Consider the following 19,239-nt stretch of genomic DNA (forward strand, 5'->3'; position numbering starts at 1 on the left):
CCTATCAGATAAATATGTTTGTCTTTATTTATTTAAGAAAAGAAATGAAGATAGACACATGCTTACCTGGTAGGTAAGTTCACCAAGAAGTTGGAACAACTGGCCCTTAATCACGTGGACGTAAGAATTGTCACTTTTTAAATTGTATGCATGGCTATCATAAGGTAAAATAAATTGTTTCAACAAAACTTTAATATAATGCTCAATTAAAATGACAGAAAAAGATCATGTATTATTTTCTGAAAAAACAAAAACAAAACTGTTCTAAATTTATCGCAAGAAAAATACATTACTAAGCATCTTTCAAATGAATCTACTATTTTTAATCACTCATAGAGAAAGATTCTGTCACGTTCTTAATTATTCCGACAAGGCCACTTGTACAAGATATCATTACACGAAGACTCGAGTTTCAATCTCATTTTTTATCGTTTTTCATCACGACAATGTCAAATAAATCACACTATGAGGTGACGTATATTAGCTCGATATAAGTGTCGGTCGCATAAAAAAATTGTTTTAGTAGTGGACAAGTAACATCGTACAACATCTAAGATACGATAAAGAAAACATTCTTCAATAATAAAATAATTTTCTGAATATAACGTAACTTTTGCCATTCTTTTTATTCCTTTGTTCCCACTGGCATTAAGGTCGGGACTTCTTCGAGCGCTTTACACGCACGTCCGATCCCCGAGAGCGTCGAAGACGACCGGGGGAGAAAAAAACACATTCGCGACGCGAAAAAGAGCTTCGCGGTTACGCAAGCCGCCGCGTCGGATTAAGAGTTTCGACACGCAACGATGCACCTGTATAGCGATTTTCGTGACGTCGCGGCAATTTGGCGTGTTTAACGAACGACTTGACGAGTCATTAAACAGAGAACACTGGCAATTAATTATCACGTTTGCGTAATCGCCGCTCGGCGGCGGCGGCGGCGGCGGCGGAGGTGTGGTTGCGCAACTATCGCTCATTCTGCTCTGCTCTGCTCTGCTCTAACTCTCCCTCCCCCCCTGCCCCCCCCCCTCTTCCTCCTGCTAAGCCACCTCTCCGCGAAATCCGTGATCCCGTCGACCTCCTCGCGCCTCCTACCCCTTCTACATTGTATCAAAGTACTCCGGCCACTGGTGATAACCCCAGTTTTTCTACGCAAGTGTGACTTGCAATTAATCTCTATAGAATACGTTATTAATGCATTGTAATGACGGAGATATTGCCAGAAAATATTTAAAAGAAGATTAGTAAACCTAATGTACGAATTTTTACTTGCACTACATGCGTCCGTACGGTCCAAGATGTTGTAGTATTTAGTTCGTTTTATTTTTTCAAAAACTCATTTCGAAAACCGAGCAGTGAGTTCAGTTTCGTGCTCGATACGTTTTTTTTTCCTACGTTAATAATACAAAACTTCATTAAGATTAATCGTAACTCTTAACAGGGTAGAACATCCAAACAAGTATTCTGATGAATATTCAAAGCAGCCGAGCGAAAATACTGGCGATTCCAAGAATGTCGATTAAATTTCCAAAGGTTAAATTTGTTTTACGAGTTCTCGAGTAAACGCAACAAATCACAAGATTCGATATGAATACCAATCGCCGTTTTGTTCCGGATGAGCGGCCCACATATTCGAGAGAGATACAATGGACCGGGCACATAAAGTCCGTATAACTAAAGGGAAAAGGGGGAGGAAAAGGGATAAAAGTGAGAAGGGAAAAAAGAAAAAAAAAATTCGTCGCGGTTCTGTCGGCAGTGTCAAGAGGCGAACGGCATGATAGGAGGACGGATGGTCACGAGGAAGGATGGTCAGCGGAATCCAAGCATTCTCTAGGAGGCATGTACGGAGGGAGAGACAAGGGACCCGATACGTATTATAAATCAAGTAGAGGCTCCGTCCGCAAAGGAAACGTCGGTGGCAAAGAACGAGGGAAAAAGACGCCCGGCGGGGGAGGGGGAAAAAAGAAGGGAAAGAGGAAGGGAGAGGGAAAGAGGGATAGGACTCGTGGCGGTGTGCGGTCACGATCGTACATCACCGCCGGTATTTACGAGGTACCACCGTAAATCAATGATCGCGCGATTCAACGAAATTCCTCTCTCCCCTTCCTGCTGCTTGTACGCTTCCTCCTTCTCGCTTCCTGTACGCGAGATAGAAAACCCCGCTCGTCCCCACGCCGTTCGTCTCGCGATACATCGTATTACACCATGGGATCGATGACGCCGAGGAATCTCGCGAGAGAAACTGCCTTGCGACAAGAAATGTTAAAGATCTCGGTCGAATGCCCTCGTTCGACCAGATAACGTGTATACGAGATTGTTCCGCGGCAACGCTTACAAGGGGAGAATCAACCTCGCGGATTTTGCTAAATTTTTAATATGCTGTATCATACTTCTTCCACTTATAGTACCGCGGTAAAACAATTCTCATCGTTGCGCAATAATTTTCGAGAAATAATTGTTTAAGGTTTTCACATGTAATGTATATACATGGAATTCGTAACAGTGATTGACAAATAATAGTGTAATCGAAGACGAGGCGAGTTGCTAGAAAAAAAAAGTTACGAGTTTTGATCTCCGCTTTTTCTTTTTCTTGTTTTTAAGTAAGATTTTCTATCAAGTAAATTATTAATAAACTTATTCTAGATAAAAAAAAATTAAAATTAAAATTATTTACACACTTTTTGTCAACAAATGTAAAGAAAGTGATTTGTTATTTACCAGAAGAATAAATAATTATTTTTCAATACTAAAGTTTAATTATGTATTATATAAAATTATATTCTAATTTCGTTTTATTAATTAAAAAAAAGATTATTCCAGCAGCACACTTTTTATAATTCTACAGTTTTAAGCAAAACTTAAAAATGTTTTGCATTTTATACTAAAAAAATTGAAAATAAAAAATGTGCCAACTCCAATGATTAACAATTTTTAATTAGAAATAAAAATGTGCCAACTTTACGTTCCATTACGACACGTGCCCCTCTAAAATGCTGAGCCATATCTATTAATAATTTCCATTAATTTCAAGTTAGTTTCTTAACATATTAAAAATTTAACGAAATCTGGAATCAAAAGGTTGATCTAACTCATGGTTTATTGCATATTTATAACCAATTTAAAACTAATATTGTTCGCAATTTAATTTGATTAATAAATAATTTAATTAAATACATTCTATTATCGATCCAGGTATACATATATCCATTTTTATCTTTAAAATTATATCCTTGACTAGATATATGCGCAACTTAATTTCTTTAACTTGATTTCTTTAAATATTCCGATTCTTTTATTTTTCTTTAATTTTCTCTATCAACTCAGTGCATTGCGAAGCCTACTTTATGTTTAATGTATGGAAAGAAAGTAGCCAAAAAATGACGCGAAACAAGTTTTTCCGCGTATCTCGAGCGAGCGAGACTAAGGATAGGTGGACGAATGCTCGCGTGGTTCGCAGATTCAATACGAAGAGATAGGATGGACCGAAGAGGGAAAGGTCGAGCCTGAGTGAGCAGGACCCGTTTAAGGCCGAGCATTGTTTGTTCAGGCCCTTTAAACGTCGTTTAAAGCGTGACTCCCGCCAGCCCCGGAAAGGATCGTTTTAACGAGGAGGTTTTTGGGACAGACAGACCAGGTCAGATCTCCTACGCTTTATGGTTACGCCACGAGGCGTTGCCCTTTGCGTTTCTCGCAGGACTCCCGAGAATCAAGCCGCCCTTCTCAGCCGCACAAAGGAAAAGGTTGCCGCTTCTCGCAGCTGATCCCTTAAATCATATTACGCGATCTTCGAGGATAAGCCTGTCTACCAATCACGCCCCTCTCTTTCTCGTAAGAAAAATCGCTTACTCCAATCTTTGAACGGATCCCGATTAATTTCAAGTATCGAAGAGATCAACTCGAACGGATAAATGTTTCAACAGGTCGATGTAAATCTCAGACATTTTTTATTATTTAATTTGATTAAATATGCAATTTTATTTCATATAAAATCGTTATATTAAAATATCGTAAATATTGTTTTTAATAATTAAAAAATTCTTTTATTATATTTATTTTCTCTGCTTTCCAAAAAAAAAAAAAAATAATAATAAAAGAGAGGGAAGATGAATGTAACAGAAGAATCCATTAGAGGCTAAAGCGTGACTCCACAATATTATCTGCACATCAGTATCTTTCATTTTCGTCTAAATAATATTCTTGCCACGTGCACACTTCGAGCGAGCGTGCCTTTGTATTCCAAACGTCGCAAAAAAAGCTACGAAATATAGGTAAACGCACCTCGATAAAAGCAGAAAATAAGAATTAGGTAGCAGCAAAAAGAGATGAAAGCGACCTCCGACCGATATTTCAAAAAAGCCGTAAAAGTACAATGAAAACTAACGAAAAAAGACACCTTCTAGGCTTTCCCGGCGACGGGAAAGACGATGTAAAGTCGCAGTAGACCCAAAAGTCGTGTATTTTTTTTTGGACATGATCGGATTACAAAGAGTCGTGGCCCTCATGGCCCTTCTGAGATCTAGCCGAACAGCTGACTGAATCTAAACTTGGACGATGGAGCACGAGTTGACGAAGCGCTACGTGCTATTTTTTGATGCGTCGCGTGCGTGCACAAGCGTGAAATGAAACAAATAACACGTTACTTCCGCTCGGAGCGTTCCGCGTTTCGATTGCCTTCGAGAACTTCCAATGATTGGAAACAGCGTAATTTCACCGAGTCCACTCTACTTTCAGATTTATGTAATTGCGAGACTTCCGATTCTCAATGTATAATTAACCCTAAATTCTAAATGCAAATTTCGGGAAAATTCTGACCTTTAAGAAATAAAGATCCAAAGATATATATACAAGTAGCAGCTACTTTATACTTTGTTTGCGTTAGAAGAAAACTGATTATAACTTGTTTTTTTCGGAATCGGCTTGAATTCAACTACTTTATTGTTAGAATGCTGTCTTGAATTCTTAAAAAATTATTGTATTATTGAAAAAATTTTTATTCCAAAGTTCGAAAAATTGCCGCAAAATTCTTTTATTTATTTTTCAATAAATAAACTTTAAGTAACAAAGAGGAGGGATGACGGTGCTAATTATCGGTCTTAAATTACAGATCAAATTTGCAAAGTTAAGAGCCGGTTGTTCCAACTTCTTGGTAAATTTACGTATCAGGTAAATATATGCTTGTCTTTATTTATTTAAAAAAAGAAATGAAGATAGACAAATGCTTACCTGGTAGATAAGTTTACCAAGAAGTTGAAACAACCGATCCTAAATGTTTTACAAACACATAAGTACTAATTGTAAAAATTTCCATATATTCTTTAAATTGTTTGTCATTATTGTAATATAAAATTATTTCCAATGTCAGAGAAAAAAGCAAAAAAGTTACCACTAATAATCTCTCTAATAAGTTCTCTACACATATTTAATTTCTTAAAATTATGATATTCTTAGCCTAATAGATTGTACTTAATGCACTAAACATACAAATAACATACATTATAATACATTATTGTACATTAATATATATTAACATACAGTTAATTTCGCGGATCCATAATTGAGATTTATACACATTAAATATTATAAACATTTTTTCTAAGACTCGCAATCGGTTAATGAAATATATAAGACAATTTTAGAAAACGTCCCATTTGATATAAGACGTCACTTTATATGTTTTAGAATTCCGTATAGTTCCATGCACTATTAATTTTTCTATTTAAATTCTACAAGTCAATTAATTTTCGCGGCACGGCAATCACACCGATGTTTCGACGTTCATTCGTTTTTACTAGATTTATACCGCACTCGAGTAGTACGTTTAAACTGGACGTAATTTAATTCCATTAGCGAAACGTAGGCTACACGCGTTTTAATTTCGGGTCGATGTGCCTCGAGCTGTCGGTCGGCACCGTTTAAGCCGGCGAATTAAAAGCGTCCGCTAATGCGTGGCCCGGCTCAGAGAATTAACTCCAAACGTCTCTCCTCGAGCCCATTTTCATGAAACAAGAAGAAACGGGGGCCCGCGCCGTCACGAGAGCGTCGTGGAATTTTTTTTTTTTTTCGAAGAATCGACGTGCCACGTTTCGGGCATATGCGCGTTACGCAAGCATCAAGCCAGTGATTATCGACCTGCGTCACCGCACTGAGTCATAACGTTAGAAAAAAATCAAGAGAATTTGAAATGAGATTACAAGAGTCTCATTGTCACCGGTGGTGACAATTCTCAAAAGGTGAATTTAATTTGCTCCTTTTTTTTGAGTGACTGTTCCGGAGGGAATCTTTAAAAAAAAGGGGGGAGGGGGTATTGAGAAATGATTGAAAAACTGTCTACTTACGGACAAATTAATGTTACTCCTTACGAGTAATCAGATTGAACGTATTTTCAGAACATGTTAACTACATTATATTAATCACATTAACTGTCGCGTTGCTGTATCGTTTGGAACATTTGGAACGTTTGGAACACTGGCACCTTCGAGATAGACGAGAACCACCGATCGATCACCAATGACAAATACGATAATATATGACGCGAGAACTCACCTGATGTAAATGATGACCCCGTTGGTGCATATCCTTTTCCATCCACGTGGCACGGTGATCGCCGACGGTTGTTGCTGCTGTTGCTGCTGCTGCTGCTGCTGCTGCACCACCGCACTACCGTTCATTGTCAACACCACCGCGTTATGCTGAACACCATTATTGTTACTACCATTGTTGACACGCGACGGCGGCTGCTGCCGCGCAGCCTGCTGCGCGCACGCACTACCACCACCGGTGTCGTGCTGTCCTTGCTGCTGCTGCTGCTGATGATGATGATGATGATGAGCCTGACTCTCGTCGGGGCTGCTGAGGCTGCTGTAGGTCGTCGCCGTTGACGACTCGTCGGACCTGACCGAGTCGCAGCCACCAGAACCACCAACACCAACACCGTCACCAACAACAACACCGACCACCGTCGCCGCCGACGAGGCAACGGCCTGCTGCTGCTGCTGCTGCTCCTGCTGCTGCCGGCTCTTGTCGTCCGCCTGTTGCTGCTCGCCCGCGGCGCTCGAAAGCACGATACCGTTACTACCCGCGGTACCGTAGTCGTCGTCCGCACCGCCGAGGAGGCCGACGTCGGCCGGGTTCGTGGCGGCGCTCATTCTCGCGGAGTACGCGTCCGCACCACCGGCACCGAGCCGCGACGCCGCCGTCGCGGTCGCCGTCGCTGTCGCCGCCAGGTTGGCACTCTGTCGGTACAGCATCGCGTAATCCTCCTCGTCCTCGTTGCTCGTCGCCAGGGAAGAGGGAGCATGCCTGGCTTCGGCTGGACTGCCATCCGTCTCGAGTGTCGACGGCTTCAGCAGCCGGCAGCTGGTGGTGGTGGTGGTAGTGGTGGCGGTGACGGCGACGTTGGCGTTGCTTTGCCCTACTACGTTGGTCGCGTCGTCGGCGCGGTATATGGCGGTTTTGGCGGGAAAGGTCGTGGTCGTGACCGCCTGCGCCTTCGCCGCCTGCTGCAGGATACCGGCACCGTATTGCGTCGTCTGCTGCGGTTGCTGCTGCTGCTGCGGCTGCGACTGATAACCGACCGCGATAGCGGCAGCAGCGGTCGCGGCGACATTCTGACCCACCGCCGTGGCGTACGCGAAGTTCTCCCCCGACACGTATACCAGAACGCTGTTTTGCTGTAGAGCTTGTTGCGATTGTTGCTGCTGCTGCTGCTGTTGCTGTTGCTGCTGATGGTGATGATGCTGCTGCTGCTGCTGCTGATGGCCGTGACTCGGGGGAGCAGGGAGCGTGGACGGCTGCTCAGGCTTGCCGGCCATGGTCCAGGTCCAGCAGCGCGGCGGATGACCCTGACGACACCCACGACATCACTGGCATCACCACAACGTGGCACGTAGCTCGCCTACGTGGAGACACCGGCGGCGAGTATTGCCGCATCCTCCGCGATCCTTCCACGGTTCTCTCGCGATTCCCCTCTCACGCGCACAATGACGATAAATCACTTGGGGGGATGATGATGGTGGTGGTAGTGGTGATGATGATTTCTCGGGTGGTCGCGCTCTCGCCAACCACGTTGTCGTCGTTGTACCGCTGCTGCGTACCGTTGCGTCCCTCCGTTGCGCGGCACGACACGTAGCACGACATAATATACACGCCAATCGCAAGGCCCGGGGGTTGTCGTTGTCGTCGTCGTCGTCGTCCGCGGCTCGGACACACGAACGTGGGAGGTCGAGGTCTAGGGCAGCAGGCAGGCAGGCAGGCAGGCAGTCCCTCCCTTTCGGAAAACGGCGGGAACGGAGTCGCCGCTCCCCTAACGTACGCTCACGAGGCCCCGGCGGCGCGCGTATTATTACACGCTGCTGCCGTCGCCGCCGGTCAATGGCCGTCTAACCTCCTTGACGGGATGGACGTCTCCGTACGTCTTCACCCGCGAGAACTCCGTTCGCACAGCACGACACACAAACGACCTGTCGTCGTCGAACGCGATCGGAATTCGAAACGCCGGCATCGGCCGGCCGATGACGTTTCTTCTCTCTCTCTCTCTCTCTCTCTATCTCTATCTCTCCCCCTCCTGCTTGTTCAAAGGTCCCCTGCGAACCGCGGCATGTTCCACGCTGATTCCCTCTGCCGCGAGCGTTGCGCACGTCGCGAGTCGTTACGTAGCATCGTGATCGCGAGGCGGTCACGGCAGCGGCGGCGTCGAGCAGCAAGGTCGCGGCTGCTGCTGCTGCTGCTGTTGTTGCTGCTGCTCCTAACTCGACTCGAAACTCTCATAGCCGGCGGCCGACGCGCGTAGGCGGCTCCGCCACCGCTTGTTTATCGCCGGGGAATTACGTCTCCGGCGCGAGAGCGAGCGAGAGAGATAGGCCGGGAGGGGAGAGGGGTGGGGGATGGGGGGACAGACAAGGTCTCGCTCTCCCGAGACTCAAGGTGACGGCCCCCGGAGTCGCCGCCGTTACCCGTCGTCGCGACGCAAATCGACGAGGATCACCTTTCCGACACACCTCCTCCTTCCTTCTCCTCCACGCTCACCCGGGAGTCCGTCGAACGCCGCACTCAAATCCTCCGATTTATACTCACCGCGCTTTATACTCACACAACAAACCACTATACGTGCGACATTATACTACTCCGTTCCTCGCGCACTCCGGAAAAAAACGCGCGCGCGCGCACGCACTCAATTGTGTCATTCAACAACGGCGGAATAAAGAGCCGCGACAGCGATTCCCGCGAGGCTCACGACGACAGCACGACCGTACGGCGTGCCATCTCCCTCGACACTGACCGAACGTACGCGCGCGCGGCGCGGGTACACACGGCTTAATCGCGGCGGACTCGGCTCGAGTCGGCGCCCGAAGTCGGCCGCTCTCGCTCGATCGGTAAATACGGCGCGCGAACGCGCACGCCGTTCACGAAAGAGGGGAAAAAAACACACACACACACACACGTACATACACACACGCGCGCGCGCGGAGAGACACACACACGCACGCACGCGCGAGCGCGCGCGCGCACACACACCTTTGGCACGCCGCTCGGTGGCGTAATTCGCGACGGATTCGGGTTAAATCGCGGCGCACGGACGGACGAGCGTCGTGTTGTGACGCTGTGTCATCGTCACAGCAGCAGCGGCAGCAGCCAGCAGCGAGTATCACGACGACCACCACCACCACCGCCGTCGCCGCTCTTCCTCCTCCGCCGCCGCCACTGTTGCCGCCACCACCGCCGCCGGCAACACCATTTCCACTGCCTCCTCGCGTACTACTATTACTACTACTACTACTATCACCACCAATCACCACCACTACTTTGCTTCCTATCTACTGCTACTACCACTACTACTGCCAGCAGTAGCAGCAGCACACCACGAACTCGGGTTAAGTTAACTAACCCTCTCGCCGTGTCGAACACCTGCGCGCGGCTCCGCGCTCCACCGTTTCTCACGGGGACCACCACCTCTTCCTCCTCCTCCTCCTCCTCCTCCCCTTCCTTCCTGCTCCCGCTCCTACTCCCCGCTCGCCTCTGTGCCGCGCGCGGTTTATGTTATCGTGTAAAATTTTCGTGACGAGCGACGACGTGTGGTAACGGCGCGGACGCGGCGACGGGCCGCGCGTCGGTTCGCGTTCGCCGTCCTTTACGTTTCACTCACCGCCAGCCGACACGGACATCGCGCGCGCGGGCACCACCGAATGCCGGAACGCCGTGCCCGCCAGATGCTCCTGCCCGTACGCTACGCCGTGCTCGCGTAACTGATATTGAAAAAATATGGCTCCCACCGCATACCCAGAAACCTCTGCGGCATCCCGACGGCTGGCTGGCTGGCTGCTTAGCTCTCCGGCTGGCAGGCTGGCTGTCGCTCTCGGGCCACTCGCACGTCACACTAAGCACGTCGCTAAAAACATCGACCCGCGCCCGACGCGAGGCATCGCGGCGACGGTGCCGCCATCCGTCGGACGGGACGAGCGTTAATCTCGCGGTCGTCCCCGCGGGACGCGCAGATCCGTGATCTGTCTCTTCCCCCCCCTTGCTCCAGTGGAATGACGATGACTGTTTCACTCGTGCGGAACGGCTGAATAAGTCATTCACTGATCGCAAGAGAAACGAGCGACTCGTGAATCGACGTTTCGCAAATCCGATTACCATAAATTCTTACGCAGATCAAGTACAAATTGACAAATAATCGAAACTTTATAAACTCACGAGTATTCATCGGATGATATGGTCAATTGTACAAATATTTAAAGCTTTTTGTTAACACGAAAAAATTTGCGCCGCTTTAATTTCATTCCCGTAAAAACTCAAATTTTTTTTTTCAACCCTGTATTAATTTTATTTGCTGTTCAATTTTTATTAGTTTAGAAAACAAGCGAAATAATAAAATCGTCCTCTCGTTTGTGCCGCTGAAAATTAGTTTTAAAATGCGACGTTTTTCTAAAACAAAAAATTAAAGAGGCTTAATTAGCAATAGAAGAATCTCGTTAGCTTACAATTTAAATGTGTGACGAGAATTATATTAAAAAGAAATTATATAAAGGAAACAGTGTTTCGAGTAATTAAACTATGCGAGGAATCTCGGGTTCGAATTATGTAAGGGCGTAAAATCGATAATCTCATTGTACAGTTCCAAATTTATTTGAGACGCTCAAAAAAAGTACCTAATCATCAATCATCAATCACCAATTTTTCCTATAATAAATAAGATTACAAGACCATATGTGGCTATTTATTAAAATTCGCTATAGTAACTGCGGACGAATACGACCGTGTATACAGTAAATTATGTGAATGTGTATCGAAAGTATATTAATTCAATATAGTACAACAGGATCTATGAATTATCTAGAGCACTTGTTCATGCGCGTTGATGAAGATACGGCGAAAATGACCGAGTAAGGGCAGGAGCACAAACTTATGGCCTGTTTTTTTTTTTTAGCTGCACTATTACACTGGTGCAATAAGTTAAAGACAAGTATATTTTTTCTCATTCTAATTTATTGCATCAGTGCAACAGTGCAGCTAGAAAGAACAGACCATTAGAGAATCAGTCAATCAGAATCGTCTATTTTCTTCCCCAGGATAGAAATAAATATCTTTGATTGGTTAATTCTCTTATACGTTACGCAAAAGTCTGTGCCCGAGCCGTAAACTTGTAGACATACGCGTACTACGAAAAGATTATTTTGCTTACACAAGTTTTCAAGTAAGGAAATTGGCCATGTCGACATGACAACCACTGATTTTGATAAAACAGATAATAAAATCTCAATATTGGCAAATGTGAAGAGAGAAAAATTATTAGATTCGACACAATATAATTGCACAAAGCTGCTTATGAATACGCGCAATCGTCCACACACACACAGGAACCTGATTCCCCCATTTCATTTGCATTATTAGCAAATAAAATTGTATGTATTTCCGTCATCATCGTCACACGCCAGTATACAAAAGCGACTGGAAAATAATTAAATACTACGAATATGGAATAATGTCCCACTTTGAAAAGTTTCTTCGAGATCTCTAATACGAATGATAACGTCACATTAAGGCTTCCAACCAAGCGTAGTTTTATATCGTTTTCACATCGATTGACACATCTCGATATCATTATTTCAAATCCTAGAAAACTGCAAAAGATAACAATTTTCAGACTTTGACGTTTGGAGTAATCAAGTTTGCTGTTATTAATATTTGAAGGAAATAATCGTGTACACGGATAATCCATGGAATTGAACTAAATATATATGTATACGAAAAATTTAATTCTATCTTTTAGCCACGAAGTAATCACTGTCAGGCTGCTGGTTAATTATTGGAGCAATACAATTGGTCAAATAGCAGAGACAATCGCGTTGATCGAGTACATGGTTTTTCATTATTCTGTAACGATTGGTATCGGAGCTTTATTAGATCTAAATAAATTTAAAATCCCTTATCATTGTGTAATGATAAGTACATATTTTTAATAACCTTCTACAAAAGAGAGTAACATGGATATATAGGCGAGCTGTTCAACAAAAGAGAAAAAAAAATAAAACATCTTATTCAGAAACATTTCAAATAAACTGAAAAATACCTCAATAAGATGCATCTCTCATAAAGCATCTTAACAAGACGCTTTATCACAACAAAGATCCTTTTTATTAGCGCTGTACTGTCCATATAATTTTTAGCTTGAAATTGAAATGTATTGATTCACATGTATTGCTATTCCAATTCTTCATTTCATAGCTATTTTTTCGTAACACACAATACTTGTTTTCAGGAACAAAAATCGACTAAAATTATTAAAAGTTTGTAACTTGTACAAGTTGCTATTTAAAAATTTATTATGAGATACTAATATTCTTATAGCGTTTTCGTTTGGAATGCACTGGCTGCACTCAGTGTCAGGAGCATGTTCGATTGGCAGTGCCAATGCGCACTTGGCTAGTGTCACGTGTTCGTTTGACCGCACGACACTCGCGTAATGCGCACTAAGTGGCACGAGCTATTTTGACGGTGCCAGTTCAGTGCATTAGATGCATGCAGACAATAGTGCATCGTTTTGAATGTTTTGTTTCAAATTCGACAAAATGAGCAATTTGGATTTGGCTCTTTATAATATTTTAGAGATATTTTTGGAATCTTCTTCAAGTTCAAGCGAGGAAGAAGAAATAATTACAACTCTTAGAATTAGAAAAATAATTCCAAAAACCACAAATTATGTGGCATGTGTGAAACAAATGTATAATGACACTGTAAGTGTTACATTTTTTTATATAAGTATATAACCTATACTTTATTTAAAATATAATTGGCACTGAAAATTTCGGCGTGTTCTTTTGTACTTGCACTATTCAGTGCAACCCATGGAATTTGTCCAGTGTTGGTGTAAACTGAGTATGCACTGGTGCGCACTAACTTTTTCCCAATCGAAAACGCTATTAATATATAAAATTATAAGTACACAAATATATGTAATAATATGTATAAAAGTATAATTATATAAATGTTTTAAGTATTAAAATATAATTGGTATTCATTGGCATAAATTTATAATTGTAACAAATATACACAATATTAAGAGTATTATCTAATCGGTCAATATTTTCATTGTCCATGATTACGAATGATTTAAAAATTTTTTTAAATCTCAAATTAGTCTCATTCCTATATCGCAAGCGTCGCACACTATGAGAAAACAGTTATAAACTAAAAAGTAAAAACGACAGTAGGCATGAACACTAATACATTTCAATTTCAAATCCAAAATTATAATTCTTGGACTGCATTAACAAAGATGGTGAATGATAATTATTTGCTTTTAAAATCGTATAATTTTTCGCATAAAAGTAAAACTAAAGAATATTGATTATTGAATTGCAATACTTTTGCGTTACTTACTGCTTTTCGTGCATATCCAAACTGAATTCAACTTTTTTTTCGCTCATTAATGTTCGCGTATACATCCAGGTTGTTTCTTTAGCGTGATACAGAATCAAGCGAATGGGACAGAGAATTCGAAATGAAAGAAACGGCTATGTTCATTACAGGGTTAGTGTAATCAAATCAATGTGTGGCACATTGGACTCGCGATGGGCCGCCTTCGTCCTCCTCATACGCTTGTCTCGTATCTCTCCGCCTTTGCTCCTGCTCGGGATCCAAGTCAGTAAGTAAGCACTCTTCGGCACCGTCTGGAATTATAACCTCTTCCCTCGGCGGTAAACACTGCTCCAACGATGGGATAAGCGATGGTTCTATGCTTTTCGGAAAATTTACTATAAATTGTATTATAAGCCTGCCATGTGTAAATGGATCCTTATAGATCGGCATGCCCTCGTTCAAGATACATTTCAAGTCGCCATGTTTTGTCACAGTACCGGGAAGAGAGGTAATCACTAGATCTCTACCATCCAAGGTACGAATAACTTTCTGGAATCCACATAATGCCTCTACGAGTTCTAGTTGCATTCGCATAATCAAATCGTTCCTCGAACGCCTGTAATTTAATTGATCACAACACATCAATAACCGAGTCAAATGACAAGCCAATAAATATTCCATAGAAATATCACTAACTTGAATACATCATGATCTTTTTCTTCGAGAAGAATAACTATATCGCCAGGTTCATACTCCGGCTCCTGATCACCTTCGCCACTGAAAACAATCTTCTGACCGTCAACCATACCCGGATCAACGTGAACCTCAAGTATTTTTCTATCTCTAATAGTCTTTTTTCCGTTGCAGTACTTGCAACGATCACGAGGATTGATACGTTCTCCCTGCCCCTTGCAATCTGCGCACATGGTCTGTAAATGTTGCAACATTCCCGGACCTAACTGCTGAATTTGTACTTGCAATCCAGAACCATGACACGTCGAGCACTGTTCAACAGAACCTTTCTTTCCACCGACACCTAATCGAAATACGATAAGCGTCATCTTCTCCATAGATACACACAGATATATAAAATCTTTTTAGAATTACGATCATTACCTTCGCATTTCTCGCAGATAACACTCTTTTGCAGGGCAAGTTTACGCACAGTTCCTTTGTAAAGTTCCTCGAGAGAAACTGACAATTGATGCATGACGTCTTGACCTCTACGTTCTCTCCTCCTACCTCGTCCACCAAATCCTCCACCAAAGAACATGTCGAAGATATCCATAGGGGAAGAGAAACCACTACCTCCCATGCCACCTTCTTTCAAAGCTTGCTCGCCACCTTGATCGTAGATACGCTTCTTCTCGGGGTTCGATAATACTTCATACGCTTGAGAAATTTGCTTAAACTAAAACATATATGCGACATTTTGTAAATATTAGATTTTATTATACGTAATCGATATTTCAAATTTTAACTCTCCATAATTTGAGTCATTTTTAGCACAAGTAAAATTTCACTAGTCAAATTTCAATTTTTGTCAAATAAAAATTCAGAAAAACCATCTGCATATAAAAGATTTCAACATTTGAGTTAAAAAATTATATAATAATGTAATAAAATTTTTAAAAAGTAACCTTCATTTTTCTAATTCTTTAAAAGCTTGGAGTAGTAAAAAAATTTGAGTTCTATGAAAAACTCAAATTGTAAACAAAGATAGTAAAAATATAATTGCAGATGAAACATTAAAAAAGACAGACCTTGTCGCCTTCATTAGGATTTTTATCGGGATGATATTTCAGAGCAAGCTTTCTATAGGCCTTTTTCAAATCTTCCTGCGAGCATCCAGGCTTCACGCCTAATACGTCATAAAATGTTGTCTCCTTAACCATTTTCACAGCAAGTTAAGTGGATTGTATTATATTAAAAACACTTCTGTTGCTGAAAATAAAGAAAAATACAATTAAAAATAAATTAACATTAATTAATGTTTAACACTGCTATTAATTCTAGAGTGTTACTGTAAGTACATTTTCATATAAAACAATGGTAATGTAAAAAAAATACAAGCGTTAATGCACTGTTGGATACTGAAACAACTTTCGTTATATGAAAATAATTGTTAGATAAAAATTTTATATTTCTTTAAAATAATCAGTGTGTACACATGAACACATTTTGTAATGAAAGAATTCTTCAGTTTTTATTTCCCAGAAATGTTAAAATTCTAGTAAAATTAGAAAATTTTTTAAATGCAACTTTAAAATAAATTTATTTTATTTATTTATATATCTTTAAATATTCCTTAATCATACAAAGAAAAGTTACTTGAGTTTTAAAGAATATTAAATTTCAGAAAATAATGAAAAGAAATAATATGATCCAAACTGCATGACAATTTGTCCGCAATAATCTTGCTCACTAAATATACAGAATATAAAACATGTTCAAACATGCACTGCAAATTTAAAACAGTGTGTTGTCTTTTACTGCCACTGATTTTTTAAATAAAAACTTGCAATTCATGCAAAAATGTATATGATGTGTATATCATATTTATCGTTAATTGACAATTTGTATTATTGAGAAGAAAAAAACCAAATTCTTATAAAAAATAGAATTTAAAAGTAACATTCAATGAATTTCCCCAAATTCATTAGTTTTTTTTCTAGTAGTACACACTCAGACAATGCACAATGAATTCCGTTCAAACGCATTTAATTTGACAAAATGACATTGGAGAATTAGAAAATGTACCCTATTCGTGATACATTGTTAAAGTAGCGGATATGTTGCGACATATGCGATCGAAAAGGTTGCCAAGTTTAGTTCATAATTAATTCATGAACTCTAAAAACGTATGTATCATTTTTGTAACGTTGCATAAGTACACTCCAGACTTGATACTCATAAATTCAAATATGGTCAGACCGTGAATATACGATTATGCGCAACTTTAAGTCGTTCTTACAACTATTAAAATTAACATGCACACAAGTTGTTATATAAAGCGCAATAACAAGTACCGAAGTAGTCTCAGTAAGTAAACTTCCTAACGTTGAGTTTTTAAATCGAACTTATTACTCAACCGTTACTCAACGAGCGAAGAATAATATCGAGGAAAAAAAAAGGGAAAAAAGCAAAATTCTTGCGAGTGTGCCCGTGGAATCCAAGAAACGCAAAGCCGTAACCGGACTAGAGATTTAAAGTTGGACTGGCATTTCACCAATCCGAAAAAAAAAAATCAATGTCAAGTTTGGTAAACACACTAGCTTCGACCGGCGGAAATTCCAATCTTATCACAGTCCCAAGCCTCTAGTCCGATTGCGGCTTAGCACCCATGCGGGACTCGTGCGAGTTTCAAAATGGCGTTTGTGCTCCAGGCCTGGGAGTATACGATTGAATAGACCAGCGAGCGAAGCGCTTTAAAAAGCGAGGCGGGTGTCGTAGACGCTTCGTGAACAAAGAAACCGCCTCTCTCCGTGCCTTTCTAGAGCCTTCCGTGTAGCTACGCACGGTTAGGTAGGTTCACGACGAGATCGGTGATACGGCATAAAGAGAAGTTTTTTGCTAGACCGCTCGCGACGACGAGTGTCCCTATGTCTGACGCAACAAAAGTGTGTCTTCGTTAAGCGCATTTCCTCCTTTCTTCCCTTCCCTCTCTTCCTCTTTTTCTTTCTCCTATAGCTGTTACCTCGGCGCATCGTTAATCGACACGAGTCAGGCAAGCGTGCACGCAAACTCGATAGCCAGGTTACTTGGCTTCCACCATCTTTCTTTGCGAACTCGCTCTCGCAACGCGAGTACTCGCCTGGCGATTAGCGCGACTGCTTCGTTCCGTGATCCGTCGACGTGCAATCTCATGCGAAATATATCGCCGCGCAACCTTCGACCGTCCGCCAAGGCACCACCACCTCCTCCTCCTCCTCCTCCTCTTCCTCTTCCTCCCACACCCCTCCGCTAGTTTCGGTAACCGTTCCACGAAGAGCTGGATCGCAGGAAAGAGAAAGAGAGAGCTAAGGAGATTAATAGAGAGAGAGAGAGACCGTGGACGGGACGGCGGAGTTCCGGGAAGTTCCGGATGCGTCTACGCCTCGCGCGAGCACACCACCGCGGTCTTCGCCTTCGGGAAAGACAGAAATCGCGGGCGGACCGATCGATCAATCGCGCGACTCTGTTCATTCGCTCACTCGCTCGTTGCCGAGCTGCCGTTCGGCCGAATTACCGTTAAATCGATGAACGACTCGCTTCCTCCCTCACCGTGTTTAACGAAAAAAGGATCCAGCAACGATCCGCGGCACGGACTTACCTGCGTAAACGACGAGGCGGGTGTCGCTATGAAGGATGACCGCGCACGTTTCGCACGAACGCTCGATGATCGGTCTCCCCGCGCGTCCACGTTACAACGTTTCACGTACTGAACTGAGCGAGTGTGGTGTGTGCGCCCACGTCGCCTCTGCCGATATTGCCGCCTGTGTGGTTTCTCGAAACTTCCTGGAACGGTAGTGGTCAAAACGTCGTCGTACCCGAGCCAAGCGCCAATCGGCTGCCGACGTTGGCGGAAGCGCTACGCGCATGGCGTCGCGAGCCCTGCCGATCATGTAGTTTCATGGTAGACACCATGCGTGTCTCTCTCTCTCTCTCTCTCTCTCTCTTTTTCTAAAAAGCATGCCTTTTCAGCTTTCTTTTTTGTTTGTTTCACGGTTACGTTCAAACACGTTCGAAAGCACTATGATCAACCTTTGACTATAGAAGTCTGGACTGCCAATTGTCTATCCCAAGCAAAGATTTTTGTGTAATGGAGATGAAACGCGTCCCCAGCTGGCAGAAAATGGAAACATTAAACAAGATCCCGATGGTAAAAGATGAGGAAAGAGAGAGATAGAATAATAAGTCATTTGTCGCTGTTTTATCAACTTCTTGCAAATTACCGAATATATGCATTAAAAAAATTAACGCAAATAAATTAAGGCTAAATTAGTTTTATAAACATACATATTTATGCAGGTAATCCTGCTAATGTATTCCCACAATAAAATTAGAAGTAATTAATTTAAAAAAACGCAACATTTTTTAATTGCATTACTTCTATTTATTATGGGGATAAGAATTCTTCAAGTATTTGTTTTCTACTAGCTTCTGCAAGCATTATTTAAAATGACATCTATGAATTTCTGTTCATCTTTGTGCTATCTGGATTTATTGTTTATATTTAAGTTCGTCGCTATTATCGATTAAGAAATGATTTGAAAATTTTCGGAACTTTTGCTAATATTTCTAAAAACTAGCTCAGATACTAGTTCCAAATTTTTATTACCAGATCGTTTAAACGAAAATTAGATACAAAATTTGTAATTATTTAAAAATACGCGGATGTCATCA

General features: G+C 42.3%; 2 protein-coding genes across 8 annotated transcripts in view; both read right to left on the minus strand.

The window, feature by feature from the left end:
• Positions 1–10,956, minus strand: part of LOC105829932 (polyhomeotic-proximal chromatin protein) — a 260,143-nt gene extending 249,187 nt beyond the window's left edge. For 3 of the 4 annotated variants that reach the window (XM_036290724.1, XM_036290723.1, XM_036290725.1), the window contains exon 1: positions 6,541–10,956. In XM_036290724.1, the coding sequence (XP_036146617.1) occupies positions 6,541–7,808 (1,268 nt within the window). In that variant the 5' untranslated portion in view covers positions 7,809–10,956. The remainder of the gene's footprint in view (positions 1–6,540) is intronic. The other variant, XM_036290726.1, reaches the window with a different exon arrangement.
• Positions 10,957–11,105: 149 nt separating this feature from the next.
• On the minus strand, positions 11,106–18,323 carry LOC105833773 (dnaJ homolog subfamily A member 4). Of its 4 annotated transcripts, none has more exons than XM_012675747.3 (5): positions 18,167–18,323; positions 15,618–15,798; positions 14,971–15,265; positions 14,551–14,890; positions 11,106–14,470 (listed from the first exon to the last, which is right to left on the minus strand). In XM_012675747.3, exons 2-5 carry the CDS (start codon positions 15,747–15,749, stop codon positions 14,041–14,043), a joined length of 1,197 nt encoding a protein of 398 aa, XP_012531201.1. In that variant the 5' UTR covers positions 15,750–15,798; positions 18,167–18,323; the 3' UTR covers positions 11,106–14,040. The 4 variants fall into 4 exon arrangements, with proteins under 4 accessions (XP_012531201.1, XP_036146622.1, XP_012531202.1 ...); XM_036290729.1 differs by lacking the exon at positions 18,167–18,323 and adding an exon at positions 17,669–18,063; XM_012675748.3 differs by lacking the exon at positions 18,167–18,323 and adding an exon at positions 17,552–17,666.
• Positions 18,324–19,239: the final 916 nt, after the last annotated feature.

Source organism: Monomorium pharaonis, chromosome 8 (assembly GCF_013373865.1).
Source record: "Monomorium pharaonis isolate MP-MQ-018 chromosome 8, ASM1337386v2, whole genome shotgun sequence".
Classification (NCBI taxonomy): Eukaryota; Metazoa; Arthropoda; class Insecta; order Hymenoptera; family Formicidae; genus Monomorium; species Monomorium pharaonis.

What these genes read in the sequence shown, in the direction of transcription:
- LOC105833773 (XM_012675747.3), bottom strand. Translation starts at nt 15,749, where the DNA reads ATGGTTAAGGAGACAACATTTTATGACGTATTAGGCGTGAAGCCTGGA. An exon ending in ATCCTAATGAAGGCGACAAG is followed by an intron (nt 15,266 to 15,617) that starts GTCTGTCTTTTT and finishes TATATGTTTTAG; the next exon opens with TTTAAGCAAATTTCTCAAGC. An exon ending in TATCTGCGAGAAATGCGAAG is followed by an intron (nt 14,891 to 14,970) that starts GTAATGATCGTA and finishes TATTTCGATTAG; the next exon opens with GTGTCGGTGGAAAGAAAGGT.